At 42.0% G+C, this 22122-nt stretch overlaps 1 protein-coding gene across 1 annotated transcript; it reads right to left on the reverse strand.

The window, feature by feature from the left end:
* Positions 1-12078: 12078 nt before the first annotated feature.
* On the reverse strand, positions 12079-21398 carry CLRN3 (clarin 3; the record flags this gene model as incomplete). The annotated part of the gene is made up of 3 exons (XM_080347700.1): positions 12079-12353; positions 14526-14705; positions 21170-21398. The coding sequence occupies 3 exons, from the start codon at positions 21396-21398 to the stop codon at positions 12079-12081; spliced, it is 684 nt and encodes a 227-aa protein (XP_080203826.1).
* Between the last annotated feature and the right edge of the window lie 724 nt (positions 21399-22122).

Consider the following 22122-nt stretch of genomic DNA (forward strand, 5'->3'; position numbering starts at 1 on the left):
GGGTAGAGATCACACATGTGCAAAACTGAAAGAAAATTGAGCCCTTATCTTAAATTCTCCAATTCGGGGTGTTTGTGAGGTTCCAGATTTAGCCACCTACCGGGAAATGGAGATTTGCTTCTTAAAACTGTGAGTCATCTCTGCTGAGAAAGGAGATAGGCAGGTTTCAGTCTTGCTCGCTCAGCACTGAAGTGTGTTTTGTTTTATAACCATAACAGGTCGAGAATTTAATATCACAGAATCGACTGGGTTGGAAAAGACCTCAGAGATCATCAAGTCCAACTCCAGCCCATAACAGTTCTGTGGCAACACATTGTTGTCTTTTCTGTTATGGCCATGTAACAATGGCTGTGGCATTGCTCACATTTCAGTCCCATCAAAAAAAAAGGCAGAGGTTACTTCAAAATGGAGAGGGGAAAAACGACTGATAAATGCAGTCTATGTATTGGTTTCATCACGCTGCATTGAATATGTTTTCATGACTGAGCTGTAGAAAAACGATCAAGTTGAGAAATTAAGAAATAGAGGGGATTTGTTGTTTGTTTCTCTTGTGAAGAGGGAAGGGATGGGGAAGATAATCCAAAAAAAGTGGCTGCAAATGTCTCCTGCTCAGCCCTTCCAGAGATGTAATGCATTCAAGATTTATTGTAAGAGCCTCATGATCACATCTGATCTTCATTGCTTATCATTTCTGAGAAAGGCCACGCTGTGATCTTCTAAATAAATGGGTCTTTTGGGATAATCCCAAAATATTTATTGTGCAACAGATATCTAGCTCTGATAGTAGTCAGTTACATATAAATATTAACGAAGATATTGACTATGGTTAATTTTCAACGTTTATAATTTTGCTTACAGGTTTTCAAGGATGGCACTGCTATAACTTATTTATTAATTGTTGTGCTTTTTTTATTCAGTGGTTTATCAGTATTGCAGGAACAATTTGACATGTATGCAAAGCTGCTTGATTATCAGTATCGTTTGATTAGGTCAACGTAGGTATGCTTGGATTTGGTTTTTTTTTTGTTTGCTTCTTCCCAAAGATGCAAAAGTGTCCATGGAACTTGATGGTTGATTCCAAAGTTGCCCTTGGTGCTCTCTAATCCATGTTACCTTCTCTTTACATGGAGGTGGGGAAAGGAAGTTGAGATTAGTGAGGATATTTTAATCCCCATCAGTTTCCCCTTACAGGATAAACATGAAAAGATCTCCATTATTGTCACGTTAAACTACTCAAAACTTGATCCAAAGTTCCCGTTCTTGATTATTTTCTATTATTTTGCATAAATCCAGCAGAACTGTTGTTCCCTATACAGATAGAGCAGCTCACCCACTGGGAAAGGACGTTTTCGATCTCTGTGCTGTGATGTGCTTCTGCTGGAAAGAATTAAAAGTCATATTAAGGTTTAGGAAGAGGCTTGAAAAGGTGGTTTAAAATGCTGGCAAGTGATTAATTGAGCTGCTGCCAAGTTAGAGATGATACGGTGGTGGGAGGTTCCTATGTGGACAGGTACCATGAGAGATGCTCACCTGCTCTGTGCGCACCATCTGTGTGCTTTGCCAGCTCTTCTGTTTGTTCAATTGCGGGTTTTTTTTTGAGAGGGGGATAATGGAATCTTGGAAAAGTTCATCTATTGCCTTGGTAACAAATTTTAAGTTGTCATCTTATTACATTTACCTTATGTATTGACAAGAAGATCTTCTAGATTTGCTCCAGCACAGGTTGTAGTCTTTCTTGCATAGAGTAATAGTGTACATAGACCAATAATTTGCATGTATTATCCACTTGCCTTTACTTGGAATAGGATTTATTATTTGTTTTAAAAGAATAACAAAAAGATACACGCTAATGTCTGCATATATGCTAATTAGAGGTGTGTATATGATGAAGCTTTATTCTTTAAAGTTGTATTAGTCCTGTAAGACAACACTGACTCTTTGTGGATAATTAGATCCTGATGTACCTTTCTTCAATCTCCTGCTATGTTGGGTTCAACAAGCTTTCCTGTGCAATCCTTCAGCTGTCTTCATCACACCTCTGAATGCTTTGGATTATACTGTTGTCTCTGGTCTTTTCCTTTATTAGTCTTTATTTCTGTGCCCAACACTTGATTAGCTTCTCTGAGAGCTGATGAGCACCGAGCTAAAAAATCATCATGTCTCAGTCTGAGTCAACTCAATGTATAGAATTTCAAATGAGAACAGGGACACTTTTCAAGTCTGCATCAATTCTCCCATCAGTATGTTCCTATTCCGAACAGCATATGTCCCTGTGGAACAGTAACGGTGACTTCCATCCTTTGCAAGATCCGATCGCTAACTCCCACCATAGGTTTCCTGCCTTATGTATGTTATCAGGGCCAGAGCCTCCCTTGTGACTTCCTTAAAAGTCTGAGCTGGGAAGCTTTGTAAAATCTTCTTGGAAATCTAGGAAGATTCCATAAAATCTAGACAATGTGATCTTTGTTAGTCTGAACATGAATATAATGAGGTGCACGGTTTACTCCACTGTGCTGTTGATCCTTTGAGTTGCCTATTGTGCATTTATGTTCACAGGATTTATTTGCAGTTTTGTGGATCATCTAATGTGATGCTCAAGGCTTCTCCCAAACTCGAGGGCTGGTCCTGGGACATGGCTTCGTTTTATTAATATATTGCAGTGTTTTTCATGGTGAGGTGCAAGGAAAACTCCAGATAACAGAAGTCCAAGCTCAGCAGAGAGCACCTAAATACAAACTCACATGGATATCTAGGTACTGTTTTAGGAAACACTTTCTGTAGTGTAAATCACATAATTCTGCATTGGCCTTGTTGACTCTACTGTCCTGTTGCCTCTTCTCTTTGAAGTTTGCCTGTTTTCCTGGTTATTGACTATTCTAGCTGGGAAGTTGCTGCCAAAAGCCCCTGTTAAAACACTTTCTGTTAAAGCATTTGGCAATGGTGCAATAAAAGAATTCACTAGATTTGCTGATTTTCTTCAGGTGACTGAATATGAACCCATAATTTCTTGGCACTTTACATGAAATGCCTTTTTTTTCCCCTTATCCTTGCCATGGCTTCTCATATATGAAATCCTCAGATTCTGTAATGAGGCCAGAAATGCTATATATACAGCATAGGCAGATGTCTAGACTGAAACCCAAAGTCCTTAGGAAATTAAGCTGTAGTTTTATTATAATTAGTGATTTTCTTTGAAGTTCCTATAATTAGGATATCATCCATCTTCCAGTGGCTTATTAGCACTGACAGCTTCCTTGGGGCTGTAGACAAACCGAGCACCAGCACATTGATGTATTTGCCCTTTTCTGCAGAAGTCTGTGGGTGTTTCCCATCACTTCGGTTTCTCTACATTGAAGGATACTTTTCTTCTCAAATATTCCAATTTGGCAGATGGGAGAAAAAGGAGATGAATCCGATCCTTAACATGTGAAAACAAATGAAAACAAACAGGGTGGGATTTTTTGTTTGTTAGCTTTTTAAAAAATTCTTTGAATACGGAAAATGTAAATTTAACGGAGTTTAATCCATCTTCTTTAAATATATCAAGGTTGTCATGAAGAATTTCCTCAAGTAATGTATTCTAGGGTAAATTGCTCCTTTATATGATATTATGCAAGAATTAATGTATGACATCAGAATTATATACATACAGCAGAGATAATCACGAGGAAAAATTATCAGGTGAATCTCAGATCATCAGAAAATTTGAAACATGGAAAAGTATTTGACTTTATTTCTTGATCACCTGCTTAACCAAACCAAAGACCGGAGGACAAGTGCTGGTGATGGTTCCAACCAGTGATCTTTTGGGATAGTTTTAGAACATTTTTTAAATGTTGAAAATTAAACTTTGATCTTTGTTTTTTTTTTTTATCACTTTCTAAGAAAAGCAGGCATTTCTCTGTTGGAAAAGAATACTATAGTACTTAAAGATACAACTGGCAGAGTAATACAACTCCAGTGTGCACCTGTATCTTCCTACATTGACGTTTGTTGTTGACTGAAGTTCACTTCTAATCGCGCGCAACTTTCTTCTGCACTGCTGACTTGTATAATTGCTCTTTGCTCTAGAAGCTTAAATCTGAGTATACTAATATTCACTGTCTGATGCTTTTTCAGAGGCTTTATTTTGCAGATGTAGATGACAAATAGTACTTAAAGTGCCATTAATCTCCACAATCACCCTGTGTTTTCCTAAGATTTTTTTCTCAGTTTCTTGCATCGTACAGAAATCTGGAGTGCAAAAAATGGCAATATCCATTCCAAAATACTTCACCTCTACGACAAATATTTTTAGTGTCAGAGCATATTTGAAGCTGCAAAACCTGCTTCCATTGTGTATGCAGTTGGTGATCAGGTTAAACATACCAGCTTTTGACACAGAAAGAGGGTTTGTCTTCCTTTTCTTTAAAGTCTTGGGTGAAGAATGGGAGAAAGCACCCAGTGCATTGTCAGGGATGTATTCTCTCTTTCCTGTATCTTGGGAGATAATTAACTACATTTGGAAAATAATTTTGAGCCATACTGATTTATTCTTATTTGGGACAATGTTTTTGCTCATACCCTATTGATCAAGAAATACAAGTGAAGGTTGTCTTGGTAACCTTTGCAAAACACAGTGTTTTTATCCTTACTCTGAAGACTGGGAGTGTATAAACCCCCATTTTCTCTCTGAGTCTGTATTTCTAATCATTATTAATCAATAATTTTGGTAGCTCTTCAGCCTCCACACCAGCAGGTCTGATTAAAGTGGCTTTGAACATCTTCTACTCTTGCCTTGGGGCTTTTCTTGTGTGTGTTTGGGTTTTGTTGTTGCTTTTGAGGGGTTGGGGGGTTTGTTGTTTTGGCAATTTCCCTCTCCTCATATTGGGAACAAACTAATAAGGACTTTTCCAGTGGATGCCCAAGCAACCCACCTCTCCGTGCTGTACCTCTCGTGCTCATTTCCAGGATACCCATAGAGTTGGCATGTTGATTAGAGCACTTAAAATGAATGTCTAGATTAAGTAATGCTTTTTGTGATTTTGGGTTTGTTGTTTCTGGGTTGGTTGTTTGTTTTTGGTATTGTGCCTTTTTGTTCCTGTTTGGTTTTGTGTCTCAGAGAAAAGAAGGCCAAATACAGTATTGTCTTTGCGTGTGTAGCTAAGACAGTTCTCTTTCCCTCCCTCTCTTTTTTACTCTCCCCTTCGACGGAAAACAGAACAGAAAAGGAAAGAAGGAAGCCCTGGGAAGGGGGCTGCTGCCCTCTGATGGTTCCCGAGGCGAATAACCAGGAGGAAAGTGGTTAATGAGCAGCTCGGAGCATCCCCCTATTTTCCAGCAAAAGCCTCTTCCAAGGCCCAGGAGCAGAACCAGCTGTTTGACCCAACGGGCTGAGCAGGGCAGGATAACTCAATGTCCTGAATTACTGCAGAGAATGCTGGTTTGTGGGGTTTGATTTTCTTATTTTGCAGTTCTTTTTCTTGCAAGAGGTGATTTTGATGTGATTTGACCACTGCAGGTAACTGCTCCTCCAGCAGCAGAAGCCTGAAGTTCATTGCCCTGAGAACTGATGGCATCAGGATTAAATACAGAAATATTTATCACCACCACCTATATCCTGTTGCATAGAAAGCTGAGTTTTAAGCCATTCAAAATGTTGAAGGCTTTGCAGCTGCTCTATTAAAAAAATTTAAAATTATATTAAAAAAGGAAGAGCAAGCTGTGATCTATCAGAGCCCAGGTATGTGTGCGTGTCTTTTATAAACAGACTTTTTGTCTTTGAACTAAGTTTTGACACTCATCTAAGCTCATTTTGGGAAGGTTTCCATCCACAATATCCTCTCCAAAAAAATCCAAAGTGAACCTCATTGAACACCATTGCAATTCTTACCTAGATTGTTTTTAAAAGATGAATGAGTAGACAGGAGGGAGTTGGGATGATACCTGAAAAATGACTATTAGCGTGTGCCCCAATCTTTTGAAGACCGAATGAGAAGCACTGATAAAAATTATCCAGGAAGGGGATGCTTAACTGAGGATAAAAGATCTGTTTCTGTCCTCGCAGTATTTTTTTCTAGATGGATGTTCTTTTAGGACTTTTCTGCAGGAGTGTTCCCTTCCAGACCAGCGTGCGTTCCATGCTCATGTTCTGGGCATTGAGAAGTATTTATCTGATGGAAATGCTGCTGGAAAAACATCCTGATGAAACAGTGTTCCAAGTGCGGGACAAAAGATATATCATAAAAGTTGTAGTTGCTCAGAGTGGCATTGGGACAAAGTATCAGAGCTTCTCATGCATGAAGCTTTGGCCATCACTCATTGATCTGTGCTCCGTGTGGGACTTGGCTCTCTCCAGAAAGGGGGAAACTTTGACTTTTTGACTTCTGGAGGCTCTGTTACTCATACTGGAGCAGCAGTAAGGTGTGTTTCACTAGCAGTGCTAAAATTCTTGAAATTCATTACCTAAGAACCCCATATCTTAGCTCAGCCTAACACCTGGAGGTGTCTAAAAGATGTATAGTTGCGGCTCTTAGGGACATGGGTTAGTGCCCAAGTTAGGTTATGGTTTGACTCAATGGTCTTAAGGGTCTCTTCTAACCAAAATAATACTATGAGTCTATGATTTCCCATGTCGGCAGCTGAGCTTGTTAAAACTAAGTCATGGTTTTAAAGCAAAGGGTTTAGCAGGTGAGAAGGGCAAGGGCGGGAGGAGCTGTTGATGCACATCACACCAAAGGTGTGCTTTCCCAGTTTGCATCATATCTCTGCTTTTTTCTCTCTGCTTTCCCAGTGTGCATCGTATCTCTGCTTTTTTCCTAGTTTGTGACAAAACGGACAGCGCAATTTTATGCAACGTAGCTTTATGGCAGACAGGAATCTGCTCATGCAGAGAGAAGGTACTTGAGTTCTAAAACATCCAGCTGCAAAGTCAGTGAATAATGGAAACCTGGTACAACATGGGTCTGTCTTACCATGAGAATAAAATGCTCACATAAGTGCCGGTCTAAAACCCTCCTGTTTTCATGCCAAAAATCCCTTGAGCTGCATTATGATTGAGTAGCTGTCTTGCTTAAAGGATGCTCAGAGAAAAAGCTGCAATTGTGCGTTTTGCACTCAGTTGCCATGACAAAAGCTACTGTCACGGGGTTGGGGACACTGCCCCCCGTCCCATGGTGATCCTGGTTGCAGGCTCTCCTGCCTTTCACCCACCATCCAAACCTGCCATGGGGCTGCATATTTTTAATTCTCTGATGCTCCTATAATAAAAACCGTGATTGCGCCGGTGATACTGAGCTTGATTTAGAACATCGATTGTTAATTCTGGCAGTTCTCCTACCAGCAGAGATTTTTAAATAGCAGGAGCCGGATGACTCTTTAGCAGAATAGTTCCTGGGGGACGGGGATTGGTTTTATTGACTGAGTCTCTTTGCCTGTGGGTAACAGCAAAGCTGCGCTGGCTCTTTCTTTCTGTAATTGTGCAGCTAACTAGCTTCTGCCGAGCTGTCAAGTAGATATGCCTACACCAAAAATTATTGCATTTGCCTGCTGTGAGGTTTGCAATGTGTCTTATTAAATGTTTCCAGCTGCTGCTAAACATTAAGGTAACTGGTAATTTACCAGGCATTGAGGATCTTCTCTGTTTTCAAAGAAAAAGCTGCCTTTATTCAGCGTTTTTACAGTTGTTGAATTCGGTGGAACTTTTATCCAGAGAGAAACTTTTCAAGTGAATCATAAAGCTAAAATAGATCTCGCATCAATAGGAGCAGAGGAATGTATTGCCAAATAATGTTGTATATGTTTTCTAAAAATCTGTTAGATATTTCGATTATGACCACTTTAGTAGAAGCAACCAAGTGGCTTATTTAGCCAGAGCAAAATAAGTCACTTATTTAGTTGGAGCAATCATTATGGATAGCTCAGTGTGGGCTGGGAGCAAGGGGCTGCCTTAGATTTCTCCTTGGGGAGAAAAATGAAGGAGAAGAGCCATTTTATGCCCATCAGAAGGGTCACATAGGGGACCCACTGCCTGCCTTGCTGGATAATCCTCCTCTTGTTCGTCTCCACCTGCTGAACTGCTGGCAATATCTGCTGGATCCTTCCCTTGAGCTGATCAGACACAGCTCCTGGTGAGAAGCAACGCGCTTCAACTGCTGGCAAGTGATGAATGTGTAAAATTACCCCAGGTTTAGATAAGATGGGAGCTTGATTTTTCTTTCAAGAGTGCATCAAGCTGACAGTGCAAGCTTTTTTCCTCTTTACCTAAGGGTAAACTGCCAGAATTTGTCCTTATTAAGAGGATAAGTGTACTGAACACAGCTCCATTCATTTCAAAGGCTGTCTGGTTGGCAAGAGCCAGACCAATTCCTTTTTGATATCTTAAAAGCTAAATACAATGTTGGATTATGTTGCATCCTTTATTTTTTCCTTTCTCTTTTTCTCTTCCTCTGGTAGAAGTGGCTGTGACACAGCTGCACAATCCCTTCTCACTGAGATTTTGATTGAGCAAACAAATATCTGAGCAGTTAGGATATTATTGTTCATGCCGAATATCTGCCTGCCAGAGATCCCTGTCTTGGATGGCTTCTGGAAACCCTGTTCTTGGGACACAGGGTAATTCCAAAACTCTCATCATTTGCCGTTTAACTTGGACCAGATGCTTCCAAATCCAGGCACTTACCCCATAACTGACCCTTTTGTGGCCTTATTATAAAATACAACAATCCCCAGGGCACACAGCGCTTTGCTACCACTTTCCAGGGCTGTCGTGGCATTTTTGAGGAAGCACAGGGCAAAAAATTTGGAAGAATTTAGTGCTTTCTCCCTTTTGCATTGCCCACTTCTCCCAATTCCTCTCCCTATCAAGCTCATCCCTGTAGGGACTCGGTACCATGGGAGCCATCACCTTCCTTGGCCTCGTTGTCACCTGCTAAACCTCCATCAGCAACATCTGCCAAGCCAACACCATTGCGTGAAGCAGAAAGTACACAGCATAGGGAAGAGATGGTCATTTTGAGCTTGAGAAGAAATGTCCTGTCTTTAATTTGCAATAAAACCTTCAGACTAAGGACCTTAGGGCAGCCTTGTTAGACACCTCCAGCTTTGCAGCCACATTTTTCGGCAGGGGAGCATAAGGTCCCTTGAGACCTCCAGACTGATTTTTAACAGAGCCAGGTGTTCAAACAAGCACGCAAAGGTGGGAATATTGGGTATTTTTCTTATTTCTGGCTCTTCCATGGGAATTTGTACTTTAGTGCAACAGAAATGCCCAAGCAACAGTTAACCACCATATTCCAAAGCAGGAGCCGCCGCTCCTCCATGATTATTCTGTTATAACGACTTTATTTCCCTGCGAGTGCCTGCTGTAAGTGTAATTGTATGGCGTGATGGATGCTGGCTGGGTACAACAGTGACAGATGCACGCTGAAACTGTGTGAAAATTTTTGCAGCCGAAGCAAAACTGGCAACTGTTTGGCTTTGGGCCAGCGTAGCTCCGGGCACGCGGTCTCCGATGGTTTCACTGCAATGTTTACAGCGCTGAAAAGCAGTTCTAGGCATGGTTCTTGTCAGCAGTAAAGAGCAGATAACATCTCTTATTTTCTTGACCTGTGCCACCCTCAAGTCTTCAAAACCTGCCTTATTTTTTTTTTCCCTGCTCTGCCCTCATCATCTTTTTAGTGAAATGCTTAAGGACGATGCTTTGATTCCTTTGAAAGAATCACAGAATCCCAGAGTGTCAGGGGTTGGAAGGGCCCTGGAAAGCTCATCCAGTGCAATCCCCCCATGGAGCAGGAACACCCAGATGAGGTTACACAGGAAGGTGTCCAGGCGGGTTGGAATGTCTGCACAGAAGGAGACTCCACAACCCCCCTGGGCAGCCTGGGCCAGGCTCTGACACCCTCACCCCCAACAAGTTTCTCCTCAAATTTAAGTGGGGCCTCTTGTGTTCCAGTTTGCACCCACTGCCCCTTGTCCTATCATTGGTTGTCACCAGAAGAGCCTGGCTCCATCCTCCTGACACTGCCCCTTTCCATATTGATCCCCATGAATGAGTCCCCCCTCAGTGTCCTCTTGTCCAGCTCCAGAGCCCCAGCTCCCTCAGCCTTTCCTCACACGGGAGATGCTCCACTCCCTGCAGCATCTTGGTGGCTGCGCTGGACTCTCTGCAGCAGTTCCCTGTCCTGCTGGAACTGAGGGGCCACAACTGGACACAAGATTCCAGGTGTGGTCTCCCCAGGGCAGAGCAGAGGGGCAGGAGAACCTCTCTGACCTACTGACCACCCCCTTCTAACTCACCCCAGGTACCATTGGCTTCCTGGCCACAAGGGCCCAGTGCTGGCTCATGGTCACCCTGCTGTCCCCAGGACCCCCAGGTCCCTTTCCCCTACGCTGCTCTCTAATAGGTCATTCCCCAACTTACACTGGAACCTGGGGTTGTTCCTGTCCAGATTCAAGAGTCTACACTTGCCCTTGTTATATTTCATTAAATTTTTCCCACCCAACTCTCCTGAAAGTGCACAGCTGCATGAAGTATTGGGCAGTTTAATCCTGAAACTTTATTTTTTGACATTAAATAGTGAGAAGTTGCCTCTTGTATCTTCTCATCTCCTCTTAAAAAATGACTTTTTTTTTTTTTCCTACATGAGTATGTCTTGCGTCGTAGGGCAGCTATTGAATATGACCATGGAAATCATATTTTAAAGGGAAGCAATGCGGTAAAATTGCTCTCCTTGCCGCAGAGGTGAGGAGCAAAGGAGCAGAAGATGCTGACTGCCATTTGGCACAGTGCCCTTCTCCTGGGCATGTGTTTTAAGTGTGATTTTGCACGATGACATCTGTCCCAAGGTCACATTCCTCTGCTCACTTTCCCTTGGGTGGAACAGGAAGGGAGTTCCCCACTTCTGTGCAGTTCTACAGTTGTGTGTCTATGTGTTCATGTTAAATACTAATTAAACTAGACACAGGGATGATACTGGTCATAAATCATCCCTAATAAAGCCTGCTCTTTGGCTTTTGTCTTGGGCTAAAATGATAGTCTGGTGTAGCAGGTGGGAAAGAAGCGGCCGCACCTGCTCAAAGTGCAGCTTTGCTGTTTGCTTTCGGCAGCAATCAAGGGTCTATAAACAACCTGAAACATATAGGATATGTTTATCCTGAAACATAGGATATTGCTGATGTTCTACAAATTAATAACTTGCAGATACTGGGCTCCTATGGTGTCTTCTGCCCATCCTCTTCCTCCTGCTTCCACCCCCCAGCCATGTATGAAGCACCGAGCAAGGGGAGGATGGACGGGGTCTGTGCTGCTGGGAGGTTTGATGTGAAGGTGACTGATCACAGGTGAGTTTGTCCAAGCGCTTACACTCCTGTTCATGAACAGGAGCCTGCAAACCTGCCTGAGGTCACCAGGGCAGTGCCACAGGGACCTGCAGGAGAAGGTGCATAAGCATGGAAAGAACAGCAGGACAAAATGACGCCCAAATATCTTAGCGACTGTTTCTCCTCATCACCAGAGTCTGCACCCCTTGAGATCCCAAACTACATAGACAACCCAAAAGGTGTCTCTGATCTTCTGCTTTGGACCCAAAGGATGAAGCAGGAATGAGTTCGTAGGTGTTGATGTTGGGGCAACCTGCAGAAAGTTGGGGCAGCAACCGTGGGGCTGTCCTGTGGTCCAGAAAAATCCAGAAAGCAGGAGGTGGGAACCAGCCTCTCTGCTCAGTGCGGGCAAGAGGGCAGAAGTGCTCTTGGAAAGGCGGTGGAGGTGGAATGGGGAGGAGGAACCATTCTAGGAGTGCGTTCTCACAGTGATCCCTCTGGAGAAGAGCAGAGCTCTAAGATGCGTGAGGTCCATTCCTACAGAAGGGTGCTGCTGTCGGGCGCTTTGGGCCATATCTGCTCGCAGACATTTAGGCAGCACGCTTACCAATGGAAACTTGTAAGTATTACACTGACATCTAACAAAAAAATAAAATTAAATTGCTTCAAAGACACAATAATTGAACTATACACACATCTTCAATTTGAATGGAAATGAAACGTCATGATTGTCCATATTAAATAGTAGTTTTTCTTTCCACGCTGTCTTCAGTGGTATCCTTAAAACAGAATGACATCTTTTGGTGCATTTTCAATGGGTCTTTCCTGTTCTTTCTTCTTAGAGTATCTTGCGTGGTCATAGAAATATATGATGATGATAGAAGCAATGTTCAGAAAAATGATGAGCAGCATGATCCAATATGAATATCCGTAAGTGTGTTCAGATTCGGTATTTGTCTGAAGAAGAGAAAAACATCCCTGGGCCAGTTCTACAGACAAGCCGTTTCCTTCAATGTTCACAGGAAAAAGTATCATGGCTATAAGTGTGAAGATTGCTAGAAAATAAAAATACAAATGTTAGAAGTGAAACTGTGGTACTATTTTTGTAGCTACTTGCAAATCTACCTAAATTGGTTAGAATACCTGGACTAGGACAAAGGTTAATGTTTTCCATTAGTAGAATATGAGGGCTTTTAAGGAATTTTTGCCCCACCTTTTGCCAGTGTTTTGACATGGGCAACTATATCTCCTGCGAAAATTAATGGATTCTGACCATTCTTAGATAAGGGCATTTAATGTAATTTTTTTCACTGAATCTAGGGCTGATGTGGATAACACATTTAATCCTTGGGTGATGTGCAGAATGCCTATTTGATATGGGATGTGCAATATCACCACCAGATAAAACTTTGAGGAAACCAGTCTGCATTCAGGGTTTGCCCAGATTTGCTCAAGACTTTAGACTTAGAGACCTCACATTCCTTCTGACGCAAATTATTCAATGACTCTGGGATGAGCCAAAATGAGAGATCTTATCAAATCTGTATCTTTTTCTTATAGGTTTCTGAATATAGTTGAAGTTACTTGGACATTTAGGTAAAGAATGCTTTTACAGCTCTATTTTCATGGTGCTAATGGAGGTATAATCTCTGAACATTAATGAAAATATTTCTGTTCCTCCCCTATAGTTACACCATCCTGCACAAGTTCCCACTGAAACGGGTTCACTTTTTTTTTCAGGAGGACACTTTCAGGCCATCTGGTAGGAGAATTAGAAACCTTCAAGATACACTCATATCAAATGACGCATGATTTTTCATACAAATATGCCCACGGTAAAATACACTTCCAGGTCATAGCACTTAGAGGGCTGTAAAAAGCAACCACCATCAGTCAACACGTGGGTTTGCTTTCTCACTAATATTTATTTTGGCAAGCCCATGGTCCTTTCGTTTCAGGTCAAGGCTCGGAGATTCAGGCTGCGTAACGGGTGCTGGGCTTGGGAACATTCTTGTGTGATGAGACAACCGTCTGCTTGTCTCAAAAGTTGAATAATTGTCTAACCTAGGCTTTTGCTCACTTCTTGTGTCATGTTTCAAGGCATCTATAACTGTTATAGCATCTATATATGCTGTGTTAGCCATGGCTGGAGAAAAAGGGGTGGGTTTCACAACCCTACCTGTACTTGTATGATTAAAACTACATTTATCTATGTTTCCCTTTCCACTAAGCTCTGATTTTTGGCAGAGGCAGCTCCCAGGAGAGGACCTTGCTGGGGGGTACAATGCTCCACCAGCTGAGCATCTTCAGAGCATTTGAAGGACAAAACGCCAGTGCTGAAATACCCTGTAATTAGATGCCCTTAAAGACAATTTTCCGAGTGCAAACCTCATATTAGAGGAACACATAATCCTCTTGAGATTAATCGAACGCAAGAGCTGTAGTCATTACCGCAGCAAGATGAAGAGGGGAGGAAGGTGCATTAGGAGCAACCAGGTGAAGGAGGGGTCACCCCTCTAGGGAGCTTTTGACAGGGTTCATGTCCCTGATAACTCAACGTCTCTACCATTTTTTTTCTGCTTAGGGAATATTAAAACTGGATTCGTTTTATGAAAGTACTTTTTGGAGAAGGAAATAAATTTTGCCGTGACTCACTCCTCCTAAACACTGTGCCCCTGTGTTAGTGCTCTTGTGGATGTATTCAATCCAACACATTTTTTGGAAATGAAGCTAGAGTCCAGCTTACATATTAGACCTTAGAGGCCTAATTTGCTAGGTAACCCAGCAACAAATAATACTACAGATACAATAATCTAGTGACATAAGGTCTTAAAGAGGTTACAACTTGCACTGTAGTCACATCCAGTGCATATTTTTCTATTACAGTTTTATTCTGTATTTGTCAGCTTACTCTGTTCTTCTTGATGTGCATCATGCATGAAATGATTCTTGAAGTGACGCTACATCTGTCGGGGCTTCTTAACTTCCGTTTTTGCTGCTGGTGAATCTGGGCTCCTACTGATTGACGGTGCCACTTTCAGTAAATAATCTTATTTTACTGGTACTTAAAAGATAGTTTTCAGGTTAAAAACCAAAATCAGCTGAACAGAATGCCTTTACAAGTGTTTCCTTTTACAAATACATATGTCTTCATCTTGGAATCTGTCATAATATGGTATTCATCCACATGGTGGACAGAAAGTGGTCAGCATGGGATGCATACTCACCGCATAAGGAATTCCAGGTGTAGACTCCGGTGGGTCCCAAAAACGTCTGGTAGGGGTTACTGACGGCGTTAGTGCAGGTGAATCCAGAGCTCAGGAGGGAGCTCAGTAAACTGAGGACCAGCATCACGATGATCGCGGTGATCGTGTTCTGCGCCTGGGTCTTGTGCAGGTTATCTGCAACTGAAATACAGCGGCTCAGCATTGAAAATCAGCGTTTCCAGCAGGGTCTGGTGGGCTTGGACAACCTTATGGCTTAATGACATGGCTGTGATTAAAAGCTCATAATCGGAGATTGGGCTGGTCTGTAGGGATTGGGGTGTAGAAGGAACAGTAGGTTTGGACACAGCACAAGAACTCAAATCCAAAATGGGGTGAAGGGACGCTAAGTTAAAATAAGTGTGTGTCTGCTAATCCTGCAGGCACATGAACTTCCCAGGCATTGGGTTGGGTAGTAAACTTATCTTCTTTAATACCTCTGTATAGATTTCCTCTTGACGGGTTTGGGCAGAAATTATATGGCTAAATTGGATCAGAACACTAGCTGTTCCTCTGCCCATCGTTCCTGAGATGTCTGGTAACTTCTACAGATGCCTATTTAAAACTTGGCTGTCTGATTGTCGATTATTTCCTTTTAATATAGCAGCAGTGCCCCTCATATGGAATAAATCTGACAAGGGGAACAGGTTCTGAAAGTTCAGTAAAGCCGTTAGCGTGGAAAGGTCTGGTGTGATCCTGGCATCTCTCCTCCTTGCTCCAGATTACTTCAGCTCATACACATAGATTTTTGCCTGTTGTAGTTTTTGGATCTATATGTGTGGCTGGTCATATATATATATGCAATCAATCCACCCTACACTGTAATAAATTTTATTGGTTTTGCCTAAATCCTCCTTGTTATTTGATCTGTTGCTGATAATAAGAGACACAAATGTGAATGCAATATGCTCAAAGTGTAATTGCAGCATAGATGCATTGAAATATATTATTTTCCTCCTTTCAATTTAAAGATTGAAAAGGCAACTATAATGTGCCTGCGGCTGCCTTGCACTATAACAAATATGACAACAATATTTTCAAGCTGCATTCAAATGGGTGTTCTGATAGACAGCCACCTGTAGGAAAACTTCCTTTCTATGCTGCTTTTAACACAAAGCCATTACTGCAAAGTATTTGGTTAGTACATAAATTGGAGAAATCATAGCAGAAAAAAAGTAGTAAAAAGCCCATAAAAAGAAAATAAACACTCGTTACAAAAAAGAAGAGCTATTGGAAAGAAATGAAAAGGAGAGCTCCTCTCTCATTTTCTGTAATATTCCTGTTAGAAGTTAATTTCTCTTTGAGGAAATGGCAGGTAAGGATGTGTTGTGGAAATAAGTTGTAAATTTAAGCAATTCTGCTAGAAGAATAGGGAAGATGGGCATTGAGGAGACATCACTCAATGAAATGGAGTGAGCACAGCACCGGCTGTGCCATGTGCTGGAGCAGCATCGCTGGTTCAAGACATAAATCTGGAGCCGAATCCGACAGGTTTGTGTAATTTCCCTCTGGCAGCCTCACTTAATTTCCTCACTCGGAACATCTCCAGAATTCACTGGCTACACCTATTGCACCCCCTAATTGATGTTGTTTCTGACAGTGTTCCGCAGTTTAGGGGATGTGATTTTGTCAGATTCTGCCTGTTTTAAGCACCCCTGCAACAGCACAGGACTAAAGGTTTGGAATACAATGCTGCTTTTGTGGTGGCAGATTGTTGTGTTTCTTTGTCTGTTTGTTTGTTTTCTAAAAGGGAGTCTTTGCAAACTGAAGGAATCTACAGTAGCTGATCTACTTGAATAGGATTGATAGTAACCCACAGCTGGGTAACCTCTGCATTAGTGGAAAATAACCTAGTTCCAGAATAAAAGCAGAGATTTCTGCCTTTCTCAGGTCTCTCCTTCATTTCCTGTACTACTTTTTTTTTATTATTATTTTTCTTTTAATCTTTAACTCTTCTGTGGTTGGACAGAACTTTTCCTGACCTGCCTGTGAAAGTCCAGCTGCCAGCCTGCAGCTCTGTTCTAAGCAGCAGGAATCGGGCAGGTTTTATAAGGTGTATGATCACTGTGATGTATAATGAACAATAATGAACAATAAGGCAACAAAGATGCTGAAGGGAGTGGAGCATCTCCCGTGTGAGGAAAGGCTGAGGGAGCTGGGGCTCTGGAGCTGGACAAGAGGACACTGAGGGGGGACTCATTAATGTTTATAGATATATAAAGGGTGAGTGTCAGGAGGATGGAGCCAGGCTCTTCTTGGTGACAACCAGTGATAGGAGAAGGGGCAATGGGTTCAAACTGGAACACAGGAGGTTCCACTTAAAGATGAGAAGAAACTTGTTCCTGGTGAGGGTGTCAGAGCCTGGCCCAGGCTGCCCAGGGGGTTGTGGAGTCTCCTTCTGTGCAGACATTCCAACCCGCCTGGACACCTTCCTGTGTAACCTCATCTGGGTGTTCCTGCTCCATGGGGGGATTGCACTGGATGAGCTTTCCAGGGCCCTTCTAATCCCTAACATAGATCCCATAGCACACCTGGGAGCTGATGATAGCATTAATGAAGTTCTAGCACTTTTCAAGCCCTTGTCATGTATTTCAAAAGTTAGTTAATCGATTCATCTCTGCTGTAGCAAATGTCAAAGACTTCCTTGTGTGTTGTTGGCCATGCTGGTTGCCAAGAATCAGGGAAGTCCCGGCTTTACAGGAGACCCTGGGTGTGCCTCTTGCTGCATCTTACAGTTTATACATGTTTGACTTGGGAACACTCAAGGCTGTAAACAATCCCTTTTACAGACTGTTATATTCATAGGTGGTTCCCTTCTAAGATAAATCATTAGAACAGTTAATGAAGGCTCTAAGGAGTTAAGTTATTCAATAACTTTTACATTCTGCCGGATCGTTCTGCTCATCCCCAGAGCCTCCCAAGTAGCTGTATTGATTTATTGCTCTATTAAGGTCATTCCTGGCAGTCTGCTAAAGGGGCTGCCCTGACCGTGCAGTTCATGCACTATATGCTTGCAGAAACCATTTTCTTTCATCTGTCTTTCACCTTTATGCTTGGAAATGTCCTTTAAGGGGGTGGTTTCCAAAATAGCACATTACGATCTTTGAAAAGCAGTTGATCATCTACTTTGTATGGCCATTAATAGAAACCTGGACTATTGCTAACAAGTGCTTTGTATCCCTAAGCTACCTTCTTGGATTTATTTTTTCATTATTTCCATTCTCCTTTTGTCACACCCCCAAATATGACGATGGCATTTGAGAAACACGGTTGGGGTGAACAGCAGAGACCCCCAGCCAGGCCACACTTTACTGAGCCACAGATCACACTGTGATTTAAAAGGATGCTTAAAACTCTTCTTACTGCTGTCTGAAATGCTAGAACAGAGAAAAAACCAGTACTTTGTTTCTCCACAGCACAGGCAATCCTTTTACTTAAGGATATCGTCAAACAGAAGGCATCTACTGTCTTAGGAGGACACAATTATATGGATTTTAAAAGAGTATGTATGCAATTCTGTGAAGTATTTCTTCTATTTCAAGGAAGTACAGAATCATACTTAACATAAAATGTGACAATCATGCCTAGTACAGAGCCTAAGAATTAATTTAAAGTCAGTTCTCTTCATCTTGGTTATATGAACTAGTGAGGGATGTGGGCAAATCCACATTTAGACGATTTATAAAGCACAACTTTCTTTCAGCAGCTGTTGGAAGGGACCAACAACCAAAGCTCGTTGGTTTTGTTCATCCCTAAACAGCTGATCTGTGAGAACTGAGACGACACTTTAAAAATTATAAACACAAAAACCTCAATCTGGTGAAGGGAAACCACTGGTGTGGGGAGATATAACCATAAATAGACCATTTTTATAAATGTATATTTGCTCTTCTAAAATTTACTTTGATTGTTCTGATGTGACTGTAAATAAACAGGTTTGGATGGCTTATGGTTTTGTAGTTGTTAGCTAATGACCTCAATATATGCTGCATGCTTTGCTAGGAACGCTGCTGCGTTCAGGTTTTTTGTGACAATATAATCGCTATAATGTGAACGGGCTTGTGTGATCCAGCTTTGCCACAGGGAATTGAGGTGCCTGTTTGTATAGATACAATTTCTGTACCAAATTAAGGTGGGAAAGAGCCAGGAGATGGGATCTATCTGGAGGCTTAGGTCTGTTATGCTCAACATTGGTGACTTCCCTGGAATGGGACAAGGTACAACAGCCTATCAATAAGGAAAAGAAATATATTCTTCAAATGCATATTAAGTTTAAAAATTGTTTGACCTACCCAGTTTTCATTAGGTTTCTTTTGACTGAATTTTTCCCCTTTCAAACATGTATATCAGCATTATCGCTTCGAACTTGGTGAGACAGCAAGACATAAATGGGTGCAAATCCTTGATCCTTCCACCAGCTTTCAGGCTTATCTACCCTTGGGCTCCGTGAATGCTTTTCTGCACGTTAAGTCGAGCTACTTGTGGACAGAGGTGAGTAAATGATAAATTATGTGAAATCAGTATTGCGTCTGTGGTTTGTACTTGATATGCATAATTTCTAGTACCTGTTTTGCTTTTTCTTGTGTTTTGCTTCTCACACTAAGATTTTTCATGCTTGTCTTCACCTTCTCTGTGGTTGCTCCAGGTAAAAACCCCTTCTACTCTTCCCCTTATTTTTTAACTTTCTTTCATTCACATGTAACACCCCTGTTCCCTTATCTCTCAGTTCTTCTGCCCTCCTTAGTTATTTAACCATTTTAATTCTTTTTCTTCTGTAATAATTCTGCTATGGAGAATAAATACCCCAAACTGCACAAAAATTAAGATCTGTTCCATATCAACACAAGACTCAGTTTAATTTGAATCTACTGACCTATTAGAGAGCAGTGTAGGGGAAAGGGACCTGGGGGTCCTGGGGACAGCAGGGTGACCATGAGCCAGCACTGGGCCCTTGTGGCCAGGAAGCCAATGGTACCTGGGGTGAGTTAGAAGGGGGTGGTCAGTAGGTCAGAGAGGTTCTCCTGCCCCTCTGCTCTGCCCTGGGGAGACCACACCTGGAATCTTGTGTCCAGTTGTGGCCCCTCAGTTCCAGCAGGACAGGGAACTGCTGGAGAGAGTCCAGCGCAGCCACCAAGATGCTGCAGGGAGTGGAGCATCTCCCGTGTGAGGAAAGGCTGAGGGAGCTGGGGCTCTGGAGCTGGACAAGAGGACACTGAGGGGGGACTCATTCCTGGGGATCAATATGGAAAGGGGCAGTGTCAGGAGGATGGAGCCAGGCTCTTCTGGTGACAACCAGGGACAGGACAAGGGGTAATGGGTACAAATTGGAACACAAAAGGTTCCACTTAAATATGAGAAGAAACTTGTTCCCAGTGAGGGTGTCAGAGCCTGGCCCAGGCTGCCCAGGGGGTTGTGAAGTCTCCTTCTGTGCAGACATTCCAACCCGCCTGGACACCTTCCTGTGTAACCTCATCTGGGTGTTCCTGCTCCATGGGGGGATTGCACTGGATGAGCTTTACAGGGCCCTTCCAACCCCTGACGTTCTGGGGTTCTGTGATACTGCATGTTTGCCGAAATGTTATTTTAATAACCTTGTGTCCAAAGCTCATCTCAGAGTTTCTGTGGAGAGATGTGATGATGAGGAGTCACCTGAAAACTGTGTTGGGTGGGGGAAGAAAGGCCTCATAAAATATGAAATGCTATGATGTAATCCATACGTCAGAGTCCAATGTAAGGAAAAAGAGACATGAGCAAGCCTAAGTTTTGAAGATACTAACCAAATAGTTATGTTTGATAATATCACTTCAAAATGGATTGACATGTTCTTAAAGAAAGATATAAAAGATATAATAGATAGAAGATACAAAGAAATATATATATATATATATAAATATATTATGTGTAGGTCAAACGTGTATAAACACCGTATCTATTATTGTTTTACATGTTTTGGTTTTTTCCCTTCAGCAGCCTCATTAAAACCTTCTTCTATGAAAAAGATGTTGATTTGATAGTAGGTGGCTAAATGTTTTAAATCAAACAATTCATTTAACATAAGAAAATCTAAAAAGCATAGTCCTGGAAGGTAAATTAGCTCTGTAATCCTTTAATAAAGTGGTAATTTTGTGTTTCTTTTCTGTTCCTCACTGAAAGCTTCTAAAATAAAAATTTTGCATCTTTTCCCCCTCGTTCCAAATGATCCAGAAGCACACGTTCAGTATAGCATGGAATAATGACATTATATTTAGTAGAAATAAAAGCTAAAGGAATCTCTATTATTTGTCCTGAAATGTATGCAGTTATCACATGAAAATATATGTGATTTAATTATGAATTATAGTTTTTCCTTAGAAAATAACCATTTGAGAGTAGAACCTCCTTACTCCCCCAACAGCCAAGATCAGCCCAGTCTTTTCCCAAAGAGCAAGAATGCTGCAGCATTTCTATGCTGGTTTTGGAGTCTTATCCCACTTAAATCTCCAGATTGGTTTACAGATATTCTCTCTTAAAATATTATAGTCACGGGTGAACACAATGAGCCGTGGTTCCCACATCCATCACCAGCACGATCAAGAAGACGCCATCCACTTCCAACCACGTTCACCCACCTTGGAAGGTGGTCTCTGCCACCTGGAGCCCCACGGCCACGAACTGCTCGCAGGTCCCACTGAAAAGCCCGTAGGTGAGACTCACGGTGACGCTGGAATTCGTGCCCAAAAAGCCGATCTGGCTGTTCATCCAATGCGGGGTCGCCAGCGTGACGCAAATCAGCACGAAGGAGCAAACGCAGGCGCAAAAAGCGGATGCGAACATGGTGGTTTTTTTCCTGGACGGCATCTTGGCAAGCGGAGATTGTCCCACCGGTTTGGGGGAACTGTTTTCTCTATAGTCCTGCTCAGCATGAGGTGGTTTTCCTCCTCCTCGCTCTCTGGGATCTACCAGCAGAAAGTTACCCTGGTAAACTTTAAGCAAATGGCACCGGTAATAAAAACGTAAAATAATTGAACTTTGGTCTGGAGGAAAGGTGTTGCTGTAGTTACAAGCAAACCAGCCTGGCAAATCATCGGTAGATGATTTACTGTTGCGTTGCCAAGCTGTAGCTTTTCAGCTCATGCTAATTTTTGCTAAACCTGTTTCTAGTTTGCGACAGTAAAGATTAATAAACTATTCCTTCTCCATTCAAATTCCCAGCTTGTTTAACAGTCACCCAGAGATCTCTTCTGAGACCTCTTCAGGATTCTTTACGCTCTTTGGGAAAAGACTGGGCTGGTCTTGGCTTTTGGGGGACTGAGGAGGTTCTATCTACTCTCAATAGGTAATTTACTAAGGAAAAACTGAAATTCATAATTAAATCCCATATATTTTCATGTGATAACTACATACATGTCAGGACAAATAATATATTCCCTTAGCTTTTATTTCTACTAATTGTAATGTCATTATTCCATGTTATACTGAATCATCCATGCTAAACTGGATCCTTTGGAGGCTTTTTAATTAAACTTTAGAAAACAGTCTCTTTTAACAGTGCTGCTAAATATCAACCTGTTGAGCTGACTTC

The sequence above is a fragment of the Nesoenas mayeri genome, assembly GCF_963082525.1.
Source record: "Nesoenas mayeri genome assembly, chromosome: 7".
Taxonomy (NCBI): domain Eukaryota; kingdom Metazoa; phylum Chordata; class Aves; order Columbiformes; family Columbidae; genus Nesoenas; species Nesoenas mayeri.